We start from the raw sequence: 19,804 nt of genomic DNA, 5'->3' as shown, positions 1-19,804 counted from the left end.
CTGATGTTACCTGTCTGTCATGGGTTTGGAGGGAAAGTTCCATCCTATGGGGAGTGGAAGGCGGGACATCAGGAGGAGGGGCTGTACTGTATATATGTGTGGAGAAGAGAAGAAGAAGCAGCAGCTGGGAAGAAGAAGCTGGTGTGGGAGTCTGTGTGTCAGACAGGGTACTACTGTGTGTCAGTCAGTACCAACCTGATAGGTTCAGGTGTCTGTATGGTTAGCCAGAACTGATAGGTTCAGGGTCTGTGCTTCAAGTTAAGTGTTCTGTGTGAACCAAACTGTATGCATGTATGAATGAGACTAAGCCACGTTACTATATCTTATTCACCTGATCATTTTATTTTCCCTGTGTGTTGTTTTAAATAAACCTTATTCTTTTATTTGTTGAAAATCCATCCCTGGTCTGTGTGACTTTTTATAGGGAATGGTTGGTGGCAGCTTAGTTAACGTGTGGCAGATCCCAGTAGGTCTGGGTTTGTCACACTTCATTCTTTGCATTATCCTTCTGTACTGTACAATTACATTATTTACATATTAAAAATTACTACTACAACAATTAAGCCTATTCTGTATGTGATAGTAGATCTGATGATGTCATGGCCCCAGAATCTGAAGAAGAAACTGTATACACAGGCATGTGCGTACGCACATTCTCTCTCTCTCTCTCTCTCTCTCTCTCTCTCTCTCTCTCTCTCTCACACACACACACACACACACACACACACACACACACACACACACACACACACCAGTTTGCATGAATAACACCAAGTGAAGGCATGAGCTCAGACAAAGGCTAATAAAAAAAGTGGCAGGTTCTAAGGGACATTTCCTTAGGAGTCAGGGATACGAAGTCCTTCACTCAGTAACTAGCTGCTTAGTAACTAGCATCTGTGTAACTAGCTACCTGTGTGTGGTTTTTACGTAGATGCATTACTGCTTTGATTGGATTTTCAGTACTACTTGCATTTTCTGTTTTTGTGTTTTTCAGTTCTCAGAGTAGAATTTTAAAAACATTTGTATACTTGTTGTTCTTAGTTTTAATGTTGCCTTTTAATTATGTAAGATGCCTCTTTATGCTCATTGTTCGCGGCTTTAAATATTGTCTTTGAATTATGTAATCCATCATTGTCTACTAATTGTTTTCAACTTTAAATATTGTATTTCAATGTTGTGAGCCACTTTGGGTCCTTCTCAAAGATGAATGCGGGGATCTAACACAGGAGTAGTTGTAACTGAGTTCTGAGTGTCACCCAATCCAGTCATAAAAGCCTCAGAACTGGCTCACACAAGTTGCTGAGATCAATGTCTAAATTTCCTTATTCTTGTATGTCTGATGTAACTATCCTACCATGTTCTTGGACTGTTTGTCATTTGCTATACTCTTCTCCTTTATTGTTATTATGCTGTGCTGACTTATTGGCTCTGGACTGTTTTTACCTTGCCAGTAAAACTGCCTGTGCAGTAGAGACTTACTGACTAGTAGAACTTGGATTTGATTTAATGTATCCATGACTATGCATTTCATTTGCTTTTTTCTGGAAGGAGAGTGAGTCGCTTTTAAATGCTTTCTTATTATACCAGAGGGTTTTGCCTGCCTACAAGCAGGACAACAGAGTTGGTACATCTGAGCACATTGGTTTCAGTTGATCTCAGTGGGTTTAGATGTGCCGACTTCTGTGCCTGATCTAGTTATTGAATTTCCTTTTTCCCACTATGAAACTCTTCATTCACCTTCTCTATACATGTCTTCATGCATCTTACAACATAGAGTTACTGTAAGGGGAGCTTGATTTTGTGTTATAATAGCTTGATAATTCCAGGTAAATATGCACACTGTCCTGTAGATTTTTCCCCTTCTTCCTAACACCAGTATACAGAAATACTGTTTAAGGAAAGTCTACTAATTATCAAAACCACTATATCCTTGGTGTTAGTGAAATCAGAGAACTTCAGTTTATATATCAATCCTCCATCCTGACCATACTTTCTGTATAAGAAAGGATAAAGGCACATTTTTGCTTCATGGCCTTTTGTGATCTTGGCAACTAATTTAAACAGAATACTGTAAGTGATTTCATTTTCAAAGGAAACAACTCTTGTCCATGACCAATCTGATTTTAACAGATCAGTAGATCTTTTGGCTACAAAAATGTTACCTAACAATTAATCACTAGTGGCAAAAGACATTTAGATACTTACATTTCGCTAATTTTTATCTTGTTTTTATGTATCCCTGATATAATTTCAGAGACACTGTGCACTTTATTAGAAAAGTTTATTATTAATTGATTATCTAAGTATGCATTTCTTATTTGGAATTACACATCAAGGCCTATAGGAAAAACTTTCAATTTATGTTGCTGCAAGAACACACTCATTACACACTCTAGTACACTCATGGGTATCATAAACAAATAATAATCATCTATGATTTATCACAACTATTAAGAGTGGCAATAAAACTGTCCTTGTAAACTGCCAAACAGAGGAAGGTCACTCTAATGCAAGTTACATATCTTTATGTATAGCTGAAAACTGCTACTGCTGCAAAATACATTTTACAGAAGAAACTTTGTCTGAATCTAAAATGCACGGGAAACAACTTCCTCCCCTTCCTGTCACAGTGTCTGATAGCATATGAAGAATGGTCCCTTGTGCCAGAATGGTGCAAGAACACACAAACATTCTTAGTGGCTGCTCTCATTGTGTTCCCTGGAGGTTTGCCACTAAGAGCCTACCGACCCAAAACATCAAAGAAGAAGTACAATTAATGTTGTATTTTGGCTAAACTTGAAACAACATATGTTTTAGCTGGAAATCACAAGTTTAAAACAATTAGAAACTTTGTGGATATTTGTGAAAACCAAAGACACTTAATATTGAACACTTCCAAATGTACATTTAACAGTAACTGGATGTTCAACATGAATGTTGGCTTTGAACCCATACTTTAAATGTGGCTTCTTCACTTATCCTCAAATGTTTATCAACCATACAGGTGTTCCCATTCGGTTTCTGTATGATTTTTGTGCATGACAGAAGTAAACCTGCACCACAAAGAAGAGCTTGCTCAACTTTTTTAAGTTGCTAATTAAAATGCTAAAAGTCTGTTCAAGTATCAGAAGATGTATTTAAAATACTTACATATGAAATGAACAGAGAAAAAACTTGTAATTTTCCATTTATATCTATCTAGTAATTGTGAATAGTTGTTAAAGTTGAATAAACAACAAAGGGCCTTATAACATCTTAAAAGATTAGCACGTTTTTACATAGACCAATTGAAGTGGCCTGCAACCCATTTAACTAATGTGCTTTTATGCACAGGGCGAAGTTAACTGCAACTGATAGAAGGGCATCCGGTTTGAGAATTGTTTCTTAATTATATATTTATGCCGGACAACTTGGCATACTTTGAAGTTAATATTCTAGAATGGAACAGGAGGGTCCCAAACTGCTAGGAATAAGTATGTGTGTGTGTTTTTTCCTTCCTCGTTTCAAATCCATGCATCAGCTCCATTTCGTGTTAGTCTCGCCTGCACCATCAAACGGAACACCCGGGCTGGATTGCTGCCCACAGGAGTGACTGTTCAAATATTCTTTTCTAAAGAGCAGCGGGGCAAGCAAGTTGCTATACATTAAGGAATGGCTCTCTTCAAGGTGCCACCACGCTTTTATCTTTTTTTCTTTTTTTTTACTTTTTATTTCTGTTTTGCTTTTACCTATAATACATTGAGGAACTCGTTCCCCCACTCGACATGGCTCTCACTGGAAGCTGTCTTGGCGTTTGGTGAGTTGTGTGTGTGTGTGTGGGGGGAGGTCGGTAATTTTTGCCATCAAATCGCCAGAGAAAAGTAAAAGTACTGATGAGGTGGCGCCCCGTTCCTCAAGCAGTCATTTCGACTCTTGGCGCCCTGTGTTGCGGAGCCCGAGATAAGACGGAATTTGATCCCCACACACCTGCGAGCTTCCAGAGGAGGAGGAGGAGGAGGCGGGTTAGCCGCCTCTTTTCAGGTAATAAACCACCTCGGTGGCGCAACAACGGGAAGTGTGAGGTAAAAAAATTGAGCTTAGGCACCAAGAGTGCAGGAGAGAGAGACTCCCAACGACTGCAGATCCGAGAGGAGTGGCTGCTGGTTTCCCTCTCACAGAGCCCGCCAGCGCTACCGAGTAGAACAAAACAGAGAGAAAGAAGGTGGTGACGCGCGTGGCGCAAAGCTCCGAAGCGCCGACGCCTGGAGGGAGCGCCTGCCGGCCCGCCCGCCCGCCGTGGCTGGGCGATGAGGCTCCGGCTGGGCAGCGCACTCACGTTTGTGTGCCTCGGCGCAGTTTGCTTCGTTTGGTTGTCGACCTGGAAGGAGAGCGGAGGTGAGAGAGCGGGGGTGGGGGTGGGGGTGAGCGCAGAAAAGTCAGCTCTTCGCGCGCGCAAGAGTTGAGAGCCCGGGAATGGGGGGGGGGTCTGGCGGAGAGGGGTGCGCAGGTGCGAGCGCCTTTCCCTTGGAAGGGAGGATGAAGGAGGCAAAAGGGGGGGGGAAGAGAGAGAGATAGAAGGCGCGTGGCTGGACGGGAGGGCGTCCCCCGTGGACCGCGCGCCCTACCTCGCCCTCCGGGCACCGCCTTCGAACAGTCGCCAACCGCCACCTGCCCAAGGTCCCGTCTTTTGCTCGGCTGCTCTGAGCTCCTCGCCAATCATCCGAGTCTCCCGTTGGGTGTCGAGGGCTGCTCTTTGGAATCGGGCACCTCCCTGACCGTTTGCATCTACTGTATTGACAAAGCGGCGGCCGGACTCCACGGCTCTTCAGGTGGCCGGAATGGCAGCAGGAGAAGAAAAAGCACAGAGATGGGAACCCTTCTTCTGGGTGGGTTTCTCGAGACACGAAACGAGGGTTTTCTTTAGCAGAGGGAGGGCCACACGTTGTCTCCAGCGGGCAAATGGCGCAAAGAGTCCATTCATACGTGGGATGTTGCCCTGCACCCACTATGGGACACCTACTACAGTCCCATTGCAATCCGTACAGCCTCCTAAGTAAGGTCGTCTTCTTTCAGGGGGTTATCACCCTGCTCGTTTAGTGGCTTGGCGTTTCAGTGAAGATGTGGGGAAACTGCGATGAGCACGGGGCTCTTGAGTTTTGTGCAAAATCTGTACTCTGCGTGGGTGTACACATGCACAAAAACGAACCTCACTTTCTGTCACATGCACTGGATTAATGTGGAGGTTAGCAAATCTGTTGCCTGGTTTGTTTGTTTTTTTTGTGCAGATAACGCTAATTCTGTCAACAATCATAGCTGAAGCTCCTGCATCTTCATTGTTGAATAGAAGGGTTACTATCAATAATAGAGCTAGTAGTACTTATTGAGCTAGTAGGTTCCAACCAGTAGAAGGGCAAAGCATTCAGTGCAAGGTCCACGGTACTAAGAAGTCAGCTGATAATTTTAATGGTTATTTTATAATCAGCCACATATGATACAGTGTGGAAATGGCTGTGGGGTAATAAACAATTAGTTTCTATGTGACTAAATTTCAAATTTACTGATTTTATAGAATAATAATTTGGATACATATTAAACCCCACTTCCAACATTTTCTATACTGTGTGATATTTTGTCTGATTCCCAAACAGTTGTCTCAGTCATGCAGTGGATGTGACAGATTCAGCTGTGTCCATGGAATCAGCATCTCCTAAAGCAGGGGTAGAGAATTTTGGTTAGCCATGTTTTGCTTTACACCTCCCATAATCGCTGGTATTTCTGGAAAAGTCCCAAACATCTGGAAGAACAAAGGTTCTCTGCTCCTGTTTTAAATTCTAAGGAACATGTCATTTTGAATTTTATTTATTTATTTATTTATTTATTTATTTATTTATTTATTTATTTATTTATTTATTTATTTATTTATTTAACTTATATGCCGCCCACACTACCCAAAGGTCTCTAGGTGGTATATACCCTATATTTAGGGTATATGGCACCCAGAGACCCAAATACCCTAGATTTCCACTTTACCATGCCACATTTTTGGAGGTATCATCAGCACAGAATCTATTTGCTGTCTGTTACTCAGAAACTGTGATTGCAGAACAGGTAGATTTAATACTGGCATTTATTTCCATGGAGTATCAGACATTAAAGTTCTGAAATTGTTGTTGTTATAATACTCTGCCTTTCCATTAAAAATAGTGCTCAAGATGGCTTACTAACGTCTTCAAAGAATAAATGTAAAACTAAATTTATTTATAAAATTATAAAATCAAGTAAACCGAGCTTGCCATATAAATCACTGAAATAAAGTAACTACATTAGCAAAATTAAAATCAACAAAGAATATAGTTAAAATAACACAGCAGATGTGATTAGACATCATATGCAAATATCTGAAGGGATGTAAGTGTAACAGCAAAAACATCTGGAGTCTTAGGCAACCACCTCTTCTAGGTACACGTTTCTCTTCTTTTTTCCATATACTGTATGGGTTCTCCCCTGAAATACTGCAGAAAAACATTCCCAAAGAAGTAGTTGTGTTAGTCTGTCAAGGGAGACAATGGTTTTATGTTGTTGTTAAGTACCATCAAGTCACTTCTGATATACAGCAACCCTTTAAATTAGTGACCTCCAAGAAGTCCTGTTCTTAACAGCCCTGCTCAACTCTTTCAAACTCAAGGCTGTGGCTTCCTCTGAAGTCAAGACACGTTTTATTTGGTCTTCCTCCCCCCCTCCCATGCCTTCTACTTTTCTAAGGATTATCATCCTTTCCAGTGAATCTTGTCTTCTCATGATGCATCCATATGATATTATAGAAAACAGAAATACAAAACAAAGCAAAAGCAAAAAAAAAAAAAAAAACCAGTGTTGTGTCAATATATTTGCAAAGGCTTGTGTCACATTAAAGAGTAACTTCTATGTTTTAATGCAAGCTTTTGTAGAATGTGGCTGTTTCATTCCACATGAGAGTCAGAATTCAGAGACCACAGAGAGCTATTAATACATATAGTGCACGAAGAAGTCTTGATCTCTATGGAAGCGCTTAGAAATGCACTGGAACTTGTTTATGTAGCCAGTTTTGGATGTCTTCCTATCACGTGCCTCTTTGTTAATTCCCCTTTTCTGCAATAATCATGTGGAGAGACATAATAGAGTGTCCTGGGAGATTGAAGTATTCCAAAGCTGGTTTCTCTATTGCCGTTCTTGATGTCACATTTGTATCCCCAGACAGGCGCTGCTCTCTATCCCAGAAAGCATCTCTTAGCATTCCTGTGACAGCCAGCTCCATCACTATGGACAGAGTGATAGAAGTAATTAATAACTTGATTATCCCATTTCCTGCCTTTTTCCTCCCACACCACCACCCATACACTGTCGTGATGATTATGTGTGGAGGATGATAATCCACACTCTCAGTTTTCATGTGGGTGGTTTACCCCTCCCCAAATGTAGATTACTATGTTAAGATTGGAGAACCCCTGGCCTTCTAGATATTGTTGAGCTCCAGCTATACAAAGACAGGCGGTGGTAAGACATGATAAGAGAAGAATTCAACTTAATAGTCAGAGAGCTAAAGGTTCTCTACATTGATCTGCATTGTATATAAGCTGTGTGACTATAAATGTTTACTGAGGTGTAGATGCTTTGAATGATCTGGAAGATCCATTAATTAATCAATGCAAGTAGTCTCTCCACCAATGCAAGTTAGTTATTCTATGCTTACCTGCAACGGCCAGCTCAGCACTTAGTCCACTTCCTGGACCATGTGCAAAGTCTTACCAGCCTGTTAGAATGTGCTGGAGCTTGCACTCTGTTGACATAGCCACTACCTCTGTGCTGCAATTGGGTGCTGGTATAGGACTTTGTGGAATAGATAGATTTTTTTAAAAAAATACAGATCACTTTCATCAATGTTGAGTTTTCTCTTCAAAATAAATTCATGACTGATCCTTTCCTGCTAGTCATTTCTTTATCTCTTGGGGGGGGGACAACACTATAAAAGTGTGCTGCTGGTCACAACTGACACAAAATATGAACAGTTTTTGCTCTTTACATAGGTACAAAAAGTTATGTTGGTACAGAATTACTCATTACAAACACGAAGTATAACTAGTATGTGAATTCATCTTCTCAACCATGTGCCAAGCAGTTATTGTATCTGTTCATTACTGATTATTCCTTATTAGTAACTGGCTACATCTAGTGAATGCTAACACACAGTGGTCCCATGATTTGACTCATTTCCGGTAATTTTAAATTAGTGTGTCTCTCTAAAACGAGATTTTCTTCCCATGTCTGTGCCACCATTGTAAATAACTTTTTCCCATTTTGCCACTAATTTGTGCCAGTCTGATTCCAGGAACATCAAAGGAAATGTGCTTGAATAACAATGCTATTCAGATAGTCATACTCTCTTGCGTAGATTAATAGTAGAGGACAAGTAAGAAGACAAAGGAGATGTTTTTCCTCCTGCAGATGAATACCTGTGATTGTAGGGCTGTAATACTATAGTCTTTTATCATAATTACTTATGAGTAGCCATATGTAAGATTGCATTATGAGTTTCTTTTTATCCCGCTGTAAATGTAAATTGTTTGAAAAAGAAACGTTGTTCCTGAAAATGGAAAATGTGATGGCATTGTAAAAATCACATATAATAAGACATGGGAAGTCTCCAATTGAAAATTTAGTTATTTTTTCAGGCCTACTGTTGAAGCCTTATTGACGTTTCCTTATGACATTCATATGAAATGTTCTTGTTTGTTTTCTGTTTTATATGCACTGTTATACATTTTATATCTGATATCTTGTTTCCACATGCACAATTTGTCATTTCCTTTTGTATACCTAGTAGCCATACCTCTCAGTTTCTATAGAGTTACTACTGCTCTTTGTGTCCTTTGCCTTATACCTCCCCACTCTTGTCTAACCAACAGTTGAATTTATGGCTTTACTTCACTAAGTAATCACATTATTATGCAAAGGACAGATTTTGTTTTTGTTTTTTTAAGAAAAATGGAAAATAAAAAAGGATTGTCTGTTTTCTCCCCCATGTATGAATGCATTTCTCAACATGCAGATAACAGAGAGATGGTTGTATTTTTAAAAATAACCTGACAATACTTTCGTATAGAGAGATCCCAAGATTTCTGCCAATAGAGTTACATTTATTATTTGGTTTAGAGTTTATCTGAACAACTGAATAGCTTTCCTGCTCCCCCCCCCCCAATAAAAGCAGACTCAGGAGGCCAGAAATTTATACAGAGGATAAGTGTGGGGAGAGGGCTAGCTCAACTCATTTCCTTCCAGTTTATGTTTCTACTTACTATCACCTCACCTTCTCCAAACTGATTATCATCCCAAGAGTAAAAGAGAAAAATACCAATTCCCCCACTTCTGCAGGCGGAAAAGTCATTTGGGCAACAAGAGCAGAAAGCATTGGGAGCAAAAGCAATCAACAGGCTTTACTTCCTGCCGCTCCATTGCTTATAGTCTCCTCAGGCTGCTTTTGGTTCAAAAATATCAAGAAAATTCAAACATAGTTGGATTTATTATCCAATCAACTTTTTGAATAGTCCTTGGTAGAGTGAGGTTTGAGGGTTGTGTAGAACTCACCAGGTATTGTTGGAGTTCAATTCTCATCAGCCTTAGCAGTATAGCCAATGGGGGGGGGGATGCTAAGAGATTGAGTCCAGCAGCTTCTGGAAGATATCTCCATCCCTGCAGTAGACTTTGGTAGGAATTGAAAATGGTTGCCTTAAACAGCTTAAAAATACTTAGTAGAATGCTTGGAAATGAGTGACTTTTCTATTGCTCTGCTAGTCCATCTTTGATTTATGTGTGTTTCATGAAAATAAGGCACTATATCCATAGACAGAAATAAGCAGCAGTAAAGGATGGGGTAGATTACGTGAAATCAATATGAAATCATACCTCTGTAGCATTGAACAACAACATAGGGCAGGTAAAAAAGGGAAAACTGTAATTTAAGGGAGTAGAAGCATTTTCATTTTCTGCACAAGGCAGTATGTCAGCTTGTGTGTAACATTTGGGTCAACATGACATGAGCATTGTAAACAAAAATGAAACTGAAATATGTATTCTTTTTGTTTTGTTGTGGTGTGTGTGTGTGTGTGTGTGAGAGAGAGAGAGAGAGAAAGAGAGAGAGAGAGAGAGAGAGTGAGTGAGTGAGTGAGTGAGTGAGTGAGTGAGTGAGTGAGAGTCCAGGAGTATTTTGCACCCTATTCCAAGACATATTGGCACATTGGGATGTAATATGGTACTTTTTCTTCTGAGAAAAAAATGCTTTGAATTGGGGATAGTAGAGAAAAGTGAGGCACAGAAATGCCTTAGAAAGCAAATAATTATTTTATATGTATGGATACATGTGTGTGTGCATGCGTGCACTCACATACTCACTCAGCATAGTTTATAGGTATGTTTAATTTTTGAGCAGCCAAGATAACTTGTTTTATGGATCAGTTATATAAATATGCCAGCTAAATAAAGACTAAAATGAAACAAGAAGGCACTGCGGTAATATTCTCTTTAACTTCAGTTTTACAAATGTCTGCCAACTTGGCTGGCAGTTTGGGGAAGTTTGTTTAGCTACAGCATGGACAGACTATTCTGGGAATTATAGCCCATGAAAATAACTTCCCCAAACTCTGGATGTTAGTAAGCAGTGTGGATCTCTGCAAAGAATGGCTATAGAGGAACGAGGAAACTGATTAATCCAAGAGTTTCCTAGATAAATATGTAGTAAATAACAAGTGAGCTGAGGCATTCACAAAACACAGTGCATGCTTTATTACTGCTTTTCTCCTCATGGAAGTGAATCCTCCGCAAACGTAATCTTCAGCTAACTTTAAGAGTCTTATGTGAAACTGAATATGGGGATTTCAAAGAAAGAAAACAAATGAAAATGCATGTTGAAAAACAAATTGTCTAGGAAGGAACTCTTCTGATGTGGAGTAATCCCAATATTTTTTAAACCTTAGCTGGGCAGCAAAGTATTTTCAAGATAAATGCAACATTTAATTTTTCTACAGAGAATGAGTAAATATCAGAATTTAGTCCTACAGAACAAGACCCACTGAACTCAGTGTTACTTTCTTTCAAGTAAATATGCAGAAGATAGTACTGTAGCTCCAATTTGCCCGTTTCATTTAAATAATACAGCTGAGAGACTGATTTTAATCAGTGCTTCTACTTAGGAGAAAATGGTTGCATCTCCCTTCCAACATGGTGCAATCCCAGGAATCAGTACACACATCGAACCTTGTCGTGACTGCTATTTGCTTTTTAAGAAAATATAAAATTAAATGCAAAAATACGTTTAACACTATCTCATGAGAACATAGGAAGTGCTCTTATGCTGAGTCGACTATTAGTTTTCTGTGCTAACCTATGCTATGTGGCAGCAGAGAGAACTCGTCCTCAGTTTCCTTCCTGCTGTTGCCCACCCATTAGTTTGGAAGGTTCCATTTTTTGACTACAACTTCTAAAATTTCCCATTCAGCATAGCTGGTGAAAGCTGTGGTCCAAAAAAGTAACTTTTCAGTACCTTGGCTTTCATTGGTGAGGAAACAACACCAGCAATATCAGGACTGATGCATAGGGGAACGGTGAAAATTATTTGCACCCCCTGTGATTCCTGCTGAGATTGTGGTGCCTAGTAATAGTACCACAAGAGCTGTTTTTTGACAGTGGAAGAATCTTGCCCTGCTTTTTTAAAAAAAAAAAAAAAGGAAGGAAGGAAGATTGTCCAAAAATTCAAATATTATTTTCCCAAAAATATGAGCAATTCCATTTGATCTTAGAACTGTATTTGTTCCATAGATACAGTATATCACAGAAGTGAGCACACCCCTTCACATTTCATAAATATTGTAGTTTATCTTTTCATTTGACAACACTGAAGAAATGACATTTGGCTACAATGTAAAGCAGTGAGTATATAACTTGTATAACAGCGTAAATGTGCTGCCCCTCAAAATAATGCAACACACAGCCATTAATGTCTAAACCGCTGACAACAAAAGTGAGTACATCCCTAAGTGACAATGTCCAAACTGGGCACAAAGTGTCAATATTTTGTGTGGCCACCATTATTTTCCAGCACTGCCTTAACCTTCTGGGGCATAGAGTTCACAAGAGTTTCACAGGCTGCCACTGGAATCCTCTTTCACTCCTCCATGATGACGTCATAGAGCTGGTGGATGTTAGAGACCTTGTGCACCTCCACCTTCCATTTCAGGGCCCCGCACAGATGCTCAATAGGGTTTAGGTCTGGAGACATGCTTGGCCAATCCATCGCCTTTACCCTCCGCTTCTTTAGCAAGACAGTGGTCATTTTGGAGTTGTGTTTGGGGTCATTATCATGTTGGAATACTGCCCTGCGGCCCAGCCTCCAGAGGGGTACATGTTGTATTCATGGTTCCCTCAATGAACTGTAGCTCCTCAGTGCTGGCAGCACTGATGCAGACCCAAATCATGACACTCCCATCACCATGCTTGACTATAGGTACGACACACTTGTCTTTGTACTACTCAGCTGGTTGCCGCCAGACATGCTTGACACCATCTGAACCAAATACGTTTATCTTGGTCTCATGGGACCACAGGACATGGTTCCAGAAATCCATGTCCTTAGTCAGCTTGTCTGCAGCAAACCGTATGTGGGCTTTCTTGTGCATCAACTTTAGAAGAAGCTTACTTCTGGGACGACAGCCCTGGAGACCAATTTGATGCAGTGTGTGGTGTATAGTCTGAGCACTGGCAGGCTGACCCCCACCCCTTCAACCTCTGCAGCAATGCCGGCAGCACTCATACGTCTATTTCTCAGAGCCAATCTTTGGATATGACACTGAGCACGGGCATTCAACTTCTTTAGTTGACCATGGTGAGACCTGTTCTGAGTAGAACCTGTCCTGTTAAACTGTTGTATGGTCTTGGCCACCGTGCTGCAGCTCACTTTCAGGGTTTTGGCAATCTTCTTATAGCCTAGGCCATCTTTATGTAGAGCAACAATTCGTTTTTTCAGATCCTTGGATAGTTCATTATCATTGCCATGTGGAACTTCCAGTGACCAGTCTGAGAGAGTGAAAGCGATAACACCTGCTCCCCCTTTACACCTGAGACTTGTGACACGAATGGGTCTCATGACACTACGGAGGGAAAACAGCTACTTGGGCCCAATTTGGACATTGTCACTTAGGGGTGTACTCACTTTTGTTGCCAGCGGTTTAGACATTAATGGCTGTGTGTTGCGTTATTTTGAGGGAACAACACATTTACACTGTTATACAAGCTGTATATACTTACTGCTTTACATTGTAGGCAAGTGTCATTTCTTCAGTGTTGTCACATGAAAAGATATACTAAAATATTTATGAAATGTGAAGGGGTGTAGTCACTTCTGTGATATACTGGAATTGCTGTTAGCCATTATCTGTAGATTTATATATAGACTGTATATATGCATGTGTGTTTTTCTCCAGATAATTTACAGTAACAATTAACAGAACAACAATATTCCCAGAGCTGCAGTAGCTTTACCTATATTGTTGCCCAGAGATCTCATAGCCACTGCCTTTTGTTTCACAATAAAATCAAAGCAGCACTTTTATATGCTTTGCATAGCTCAGATCTGTGGCGCAGTGTGGGAAAGGCTCACAGGGGTGGTTGCAAAATTCTTAGGGGTGCAATTTTTTAAAAAAAAGTAGTAATAATAAATGAAAAAAATAGTGCACCCTCCTCTTCACACAGAAAATCTCCCAATATTTAAACATGCTATATAGTTTTTAAACATGATGGAGCAAATAAATGTTGCCATGTAACATTTTACAGTATTTTTCTTGCTAATTATAGCCATACTCTCCTCATGGAATCCTTACTGGTGAATTACATTATGCATATTAATACCGTGATTTGTTGTCAGTGGTTTGAAGGTGTCATGTTCCATAAATTGTGTAAAAACCCATAATTAAAAAATTCATCCAAGTTGAAACAGGTGCCTGGATATCCTTGCTTCTCCTCCATCACCAAGTAACGTTCCTGCCAATTTAGTGTTCCAACACAGAGGTAAAACATGATGCTGTTGCCAGTTTGTGTTTGTGCCAATAGGAGTTTGGTCGTTTTGTGAATTTTGTTATTCTGGTGTGATAACAGGTTAGTTTTCTTTTCTTTTTGCTTTTGTTGTGTTAATTGTTTTGCTGACGCAGTAGTCATTTCTTATGGTTAAGTCATTTCTTAGTGGTAAAAAGTAAAAATGGAGGAAGGTATAAAAGTGAATAAATGTTGGTGTTTGTTTGTTTGTTTGTTTGTTTATTTTGGCATATTACTGCACATCTACACATGCCATGTCAGCCATGATGCCAAACAAAAAAGAGTCAGGTGCATAAGGCAGGAAGAGGAGGAAGATAGAGCAGGACCAACTGGCTAAAGCTAGCTGGAAGCCTCAACAGGTTTCTTGTTAATACTGCTGAAAGTACACCAGGCTCACCAGCAGCACCACAGGAGCCTCACAAGCCTGATCCAGTGTCTGTGGACATTCCCGTTGTTGCGTTAGAAGCAGAAATCGCTTTCCCTAAGGATGCTTCTACTTCTGCTCAGCCAAATATTCTGCCAAAGAGAATTGGCCTAAAAGTTTTCATTGATATCAGCTATTGACCTAAAACTGTGGATAAAACTTTGAAAACTGAATTTGTCAAGAGAGGGACAGTGGAACTGCAAAATGAAGATGCATTGTTTTGAAAAGACAATGAGAGCAAATCATTTCCCAATAATTTATTCTACTTGAATTTGGACAATGGTGAGACTATGTTAAGGACATTGTTGGTGTTTTCTCCTGTAAACTATGTTGCATATTACTTTCCTTGCATGATTTTTCTGAAGGCCAAAGAGAAAAGTTATTTTTGAAAGCCAAGTAGATTTAATACATGAAGAAAGCTAAACCCCAGATTACTAGAGCATGAGCGCTGTTCATATCACCTCAGTGCATTTACATTGTTGAAAGAAGTGGCTACAGAAATGAGACACTATTGATGCTGCTGTACAGCTTGCACAAGAGAGGTCATCTGAGGAATTGAAAGCAGCTATAGCCAGAATACTTGATTGTGTGCTGTATCTAGCCAGGCAAACCTTACCTTTATATAGTCACTCAGACGATCCAAGCACAGATGGTAACTGTGAAAATTTCCTAGAAACTTTCCAATTAATTTCCAAATATGAACCAGTTGCCAATCAGCATCTTCACAAAGTCCAGCAGAGAGATGAATATGTTGTGTCTTGTCTCTCTCCACAGAGCCAGATTGAGTTCATCAGTCTGCTCAGTGATCACATTAGAATTGCCATCTTTCAAAAAATTGCAAAGGCCAAGTATTTTGCCATCATGTTTGATATCACTCTGGATATTTCTCAATCAAATGTCCCAAGTGATTCGATATGTGCAAACTGAAGATACAGAAGTCAGCATGGTAGAGCCTTTCATTGACTTTATTCAGTTACATGGGAAATCAGCTGATGACATTACAAAACAGATTTATCACAAGTTGCAAGCAGATGGTCTTAAACTGGAGCACTGCTGCAGGCAAGGATATGACGATGCCACAACTATGGCTGAACACATCAGTGGTGTACAGAAACGTATTCTGGATATGAATCACAAAGAAGTCTTTGTGTCATGTAACAGTCACTCGCCCAATCTTGCTGGTGTGCATGCAGCTGGTTGGGATACAGTCTGTGACTTTCTTTGGCAATGTGGAAAAGATGTAAACATTCTTCTCAAAGTCCACCCATAGGTGGAATTTTCTTAAGGAACATGTACCAATTCAAGTAAAGTGATCATGTGACACAAGATGGAGCTCAAAACATGAAGCTGTACACATACTTGCTGAGCACATGAAGGAAATAATGCAAGCTTTGGAAGTGTTCCAAGATGATCCAGAAGAAGCCCCTGAGACCAAAGATGATGCAGGAAGTCTGTTTCCATCAAGACCTATCCTTTTTTCTCATTCTTGCATTTTTGGAGGCCAGTACTAACTGAAGTGAATGATGCTCAGATCTACCTGCAGCAAGAAGGGCTTGCGCTTGGTCAGTGTGTGCAGAAGTTGAAAGCATTGGCTCTGTTTTGCCAGGAAAAACAAGACTGTCTAGTTCCAAAGGCAACTGAGAAAGCTCTGCAGATGTGCTAAAGGTACAACATTTCTACAGAGAAGAGTTGAACTTATGAAATGTACAATACTCCACTGTGCTTCCCAAGGAGTGAGGCCAGTCAAGGTCTGAGCATGTGTGGTCAGTGGTGTTACATGAGCTGCCACTTGTGAAACCTTGGCAAGTTGTGTTTTTCCATACCACTATCAGGAGGAGGAAGTGGTAAAGCACTGCTGAGAATTATATGTTAAAGCTGTTGCAGAGTTTTGAATTTCTGATAAAGTTTCTTTTTCTGTGCAACAGAAGTACAAAGAATAGCTACACGTTCCCCAGAGTCCACCCCTTTCTTATTAACTGGTACTTAAAATCTCAGTAACTCACTCTGAGGTATTTGTAGGAGAAAGAACAAAAACATTACGTACACTTGCTTGAAATATAGGCTTGGGTATGGTTATTGCACACATAATTATCAACCAACTGAACAGATAAACAGCAAACAAACAACAGTCTCTGACTGACTAAAAAGAAGGAAAGAAGATCACTGAGCAAAGAGGCGGGACTCTCTTTTAATTCAAAGACTGGAGGGAACACTTAGTGCTGGATGAATAGATAATCATCCCAGTCTAGAAAAATCTCTCCCAGCCATACAAACTATAGACAAGGTGCAAGGCTGCAAATAAAACTCAGACAAAAACAACACTATGAGTCAGAAACAACATAAAGTGACATGGTGGCATATAAGAAGTTTAAATCAAGCCTGAACTTTTACTAGACACTAATGTAATTAAACTGAGGCTATAATACTTTGGGCATATAATGAGAAGATTAAACATGCTGGAAAAGATAATGTAGGTAGGAAAAATAGAAGGTGGTGGGAAAAGAGGAGACCAGACAGGGATGGATTAATTCAATAAACGTAGTCACAGCTTTTACTTTAAAGACCCAAGCAAGCCTGTTAATGATACAGCATATGGAGATCATTAATTCATAAGGTTGTCATAACTCGGAAGCAACTTGATGCTACATAACAACAACATAATTACTTTACTGACTGGATAGATCTAGTAACTCAGGGGACAGGGACAGATCACAAATTGCTTGTATTAGTATACACTTATACAATGCATTAATTATATATTAATTCAATAAGTGCTTTACAATATTTATGAAGCATCCATAGAAGACAAGCTTCTTTGTATTTGGCCAGTTATTGTGTTCCCATCGAATACATGAAAATCAGGCCCAATGTTCAGCAACAATATTTTTCCAATATAAAGGCAGCCTTATTTGGTGATACTGTTGGGAAAGGCTTTCATTGTGAATTTGTGTCATTTCTTCAGGACAAAGCCTACATGAGATTCAGTTACAATACATATTGTTCAGTAGTCAGGGAGAGTTTGTAATAGCAGTGTTTAACTAGTTTCTTGTAAAGCACCTTAGGGAGACATAAAGGAAAGTAGGTTCATAAATCCATGGCCTAATTTTACAATGGGTGACAAGTTGGTTACTGTATTGTGGAAAGGAGTTGAGAGAAACTTAACTTTATCAATGTGATCAGCTTATGTTTGTATTTTACTTAAAGGACTGAATGTATTGATCTATACATACTTTATATCATAGGGTTATAAAATGGGTTTGATTACACTGCAGTTCCTTATCAGATAAATATCATGCTGAAGTATATTAATCCTTTCATTTGCTAAAGGATACCTATGTACTTTATCCAGCAAGACTTGAATGTAGCTTGTAAAGAGTATTTTAATTTCTATCCTGTTGCTAACTGTATGAACTCTTGTGGCCCACAATTAAATCCTTTTCTGAAAAAAATCATTATCTTTTATAATTCTAGGAAGTGGTGCAAAGTTTTATGAAAAACAACTTTTGCAACTTCGCCAAAGACTCTTATATGCTGAAAAAGAAAACAAAAAAAGATCCCATGAGCTGAACATTGCCCTGAATGAAATCATAAGAGTCATCGGTGAGGCACCTAACATTTCTGTAAATGTTACAGGTTTGTGTGGGACTTTCTTTGACTGAAATTTTACATGTTCCTTGAAACAAAACAAAACAGCAGCAGCAGAAGATAAGCCTGTCCCTTCAGAACTCTCTGGAGAACTGTTGACTTTATAGGAGTGTATAGGCTGGCCACATAGAGTGGTGCCTCGACTTACAACCATAATCCATTCCAGAAGATGGACCTAACATGAAATGGTCGTAAGTCGAAGCATCATTTCCCATAGAAATGCACTGAAATGCAATTAATCCGTTTTGGCCGAAGAAAAAAGTCACAAAAAATAAATTTAAAAAAATCACTGCAAGACTCATTGGAAATGTGATTAATCCCTTCTGGCCGAGGGAGGGGGGAATAAAAGCAATCAAGTGTGCAAGACCCATTGGAAATGCACAGAAAACAAACAGAGCAGATCAGAAATGCACAGAGAACAAAGGGGGCAGGTTGGAAATGCAAAGGAAACAAAGGAAAAAGCAAGGGAAGCATACAGGACCCATCAGAAGTGGGGGGAAATCCAAAAAGCAACCAAACCCCTGAAGACCCATCAGAAATGGGGGGAGCCAAAAAACAAATAACCACCAAGACCCATCAGAAATGGAGGAACCCCCCAAAAAGCAACCAACCCCCAAGACCCATCAGAAATTGAGAACCCCCCCAAAAAACACCAAACCCCCAAGACCCATTGGAAATGGGAAAAACACTCTAAAAAGCAACAAAAAACCCCAAGACCCATTGGAAATGGGGGAGGGGAACAAAAAAAAGACAAACTCCCCATCACACCACAGAAACATAACCCCCCAGCTCAAAACCATGCTGCAAAAACACCCAGAACAGTTTTTAAAAAACAGGAAACATCACCTTACCTTACCAAGCAGCTCGAACCCTCCCTGGAAACACACACACACACACACACACACACACACACACACTCAGAAGCAGAAGGAGGCAGTCCCAAGCCTCCTCCGACGCACACTCTCTAACTGCTGGGGTGAAGGAGGTACAAAGAAGCAGCCTCATTGCCACCTACAGTTAGAATTTGAATTTCCCGCCTTTCCCCCTGCCTTTTTCTGTTCGTAAGTGGAAGCTCCGGTCACAAGTAGAAGCAAAATTTTGCAGCTGGAGCTGGTCGTAACTCAAAATAGTTGTAAGTAGGGACGTTCGTAAGTCGAGACGCCACTGTGTGGACTCTCTTTCTCTCTCTCTCTCTCTCTCTCACACACACACACACACACACACTCACTCACACACACACACACACACACACACACAGAGGAGACGACAGAAGGCTGCAGATATTTTACATGTATAAATGCAAATATGTAAAAGTATAAATGCAAAATACAGTTACTATGATTTGATTAGAAATATGATACAGTACATCTCTTTCAGATAAATACTGCAGTGCATCTATATACCTACATAGTTTGCTTTCTCTGTGCTGATGGGCTCTGCTCACCCTTTTCCTTAAACCCTTTTGTTTAATTTCAACTTGGACTGGACTGTCCTTCAAATGCAGAGTGTGAACAACCCTGTCAAGTGAGGTACATGAGTATATTAGAAATGTATGATGTGATGCTGTAGAGTGGAGTTACTAGCAAACTGCAGGGGTAAAGGGTACGAGTTCCCAAGGAAGGACCATTTAACTATTACTAA

General features: G+C 40.0%; 1 protein-coding gene across 2 annotated transcripts in view; it reads left to right on the top strand.

Annotated features, from left to right (window-relative positions):
* The first annotated feature begins 509 nt into the window (after positions 1-509).
* Positions 510-19,804, top strand: part of MGAT4D (MGAT4 family member D) — a 58,797-nt gene continuing 39,502 nt past the window's right edge. The window contains exons 1-2 of one of the 2 annotated variants that reach the window (XM_020783064.3): positions 510-4,374; positions 17,990-18,118. In XM_020783064.3, the coding sequence (XP_020638723.3) occupies positions 4,287-4,374; positions 17,990-18,118 (217 nt within the window). In that variant the 5' untranslated portion in view covers positions 510-4,286. Of the gene's footprint in view, positions 4,375-17,989; positions 18,152-19,804 lie in introns of both variants that reach the window. The other variant, XM_078394727.1, reaches the window with a different exon arrangement.

This window comes from Pogona vitticeps, chromosome 5, assembly GCF_051106095.1.
Source record: "Pogona vitticeps strain Pit_001003342236 chromosome 5, PviZW2.1, whole genome shotgun sequence".
NCBI lineage: Eukaryota > Metazoa > Chordata > Lepidosauria > Squamata > Agamidae > Pogona > Pogona vitticeps.
This window is presented reverse-complemented; position numbering and strand designations above follow the sequence as displayed.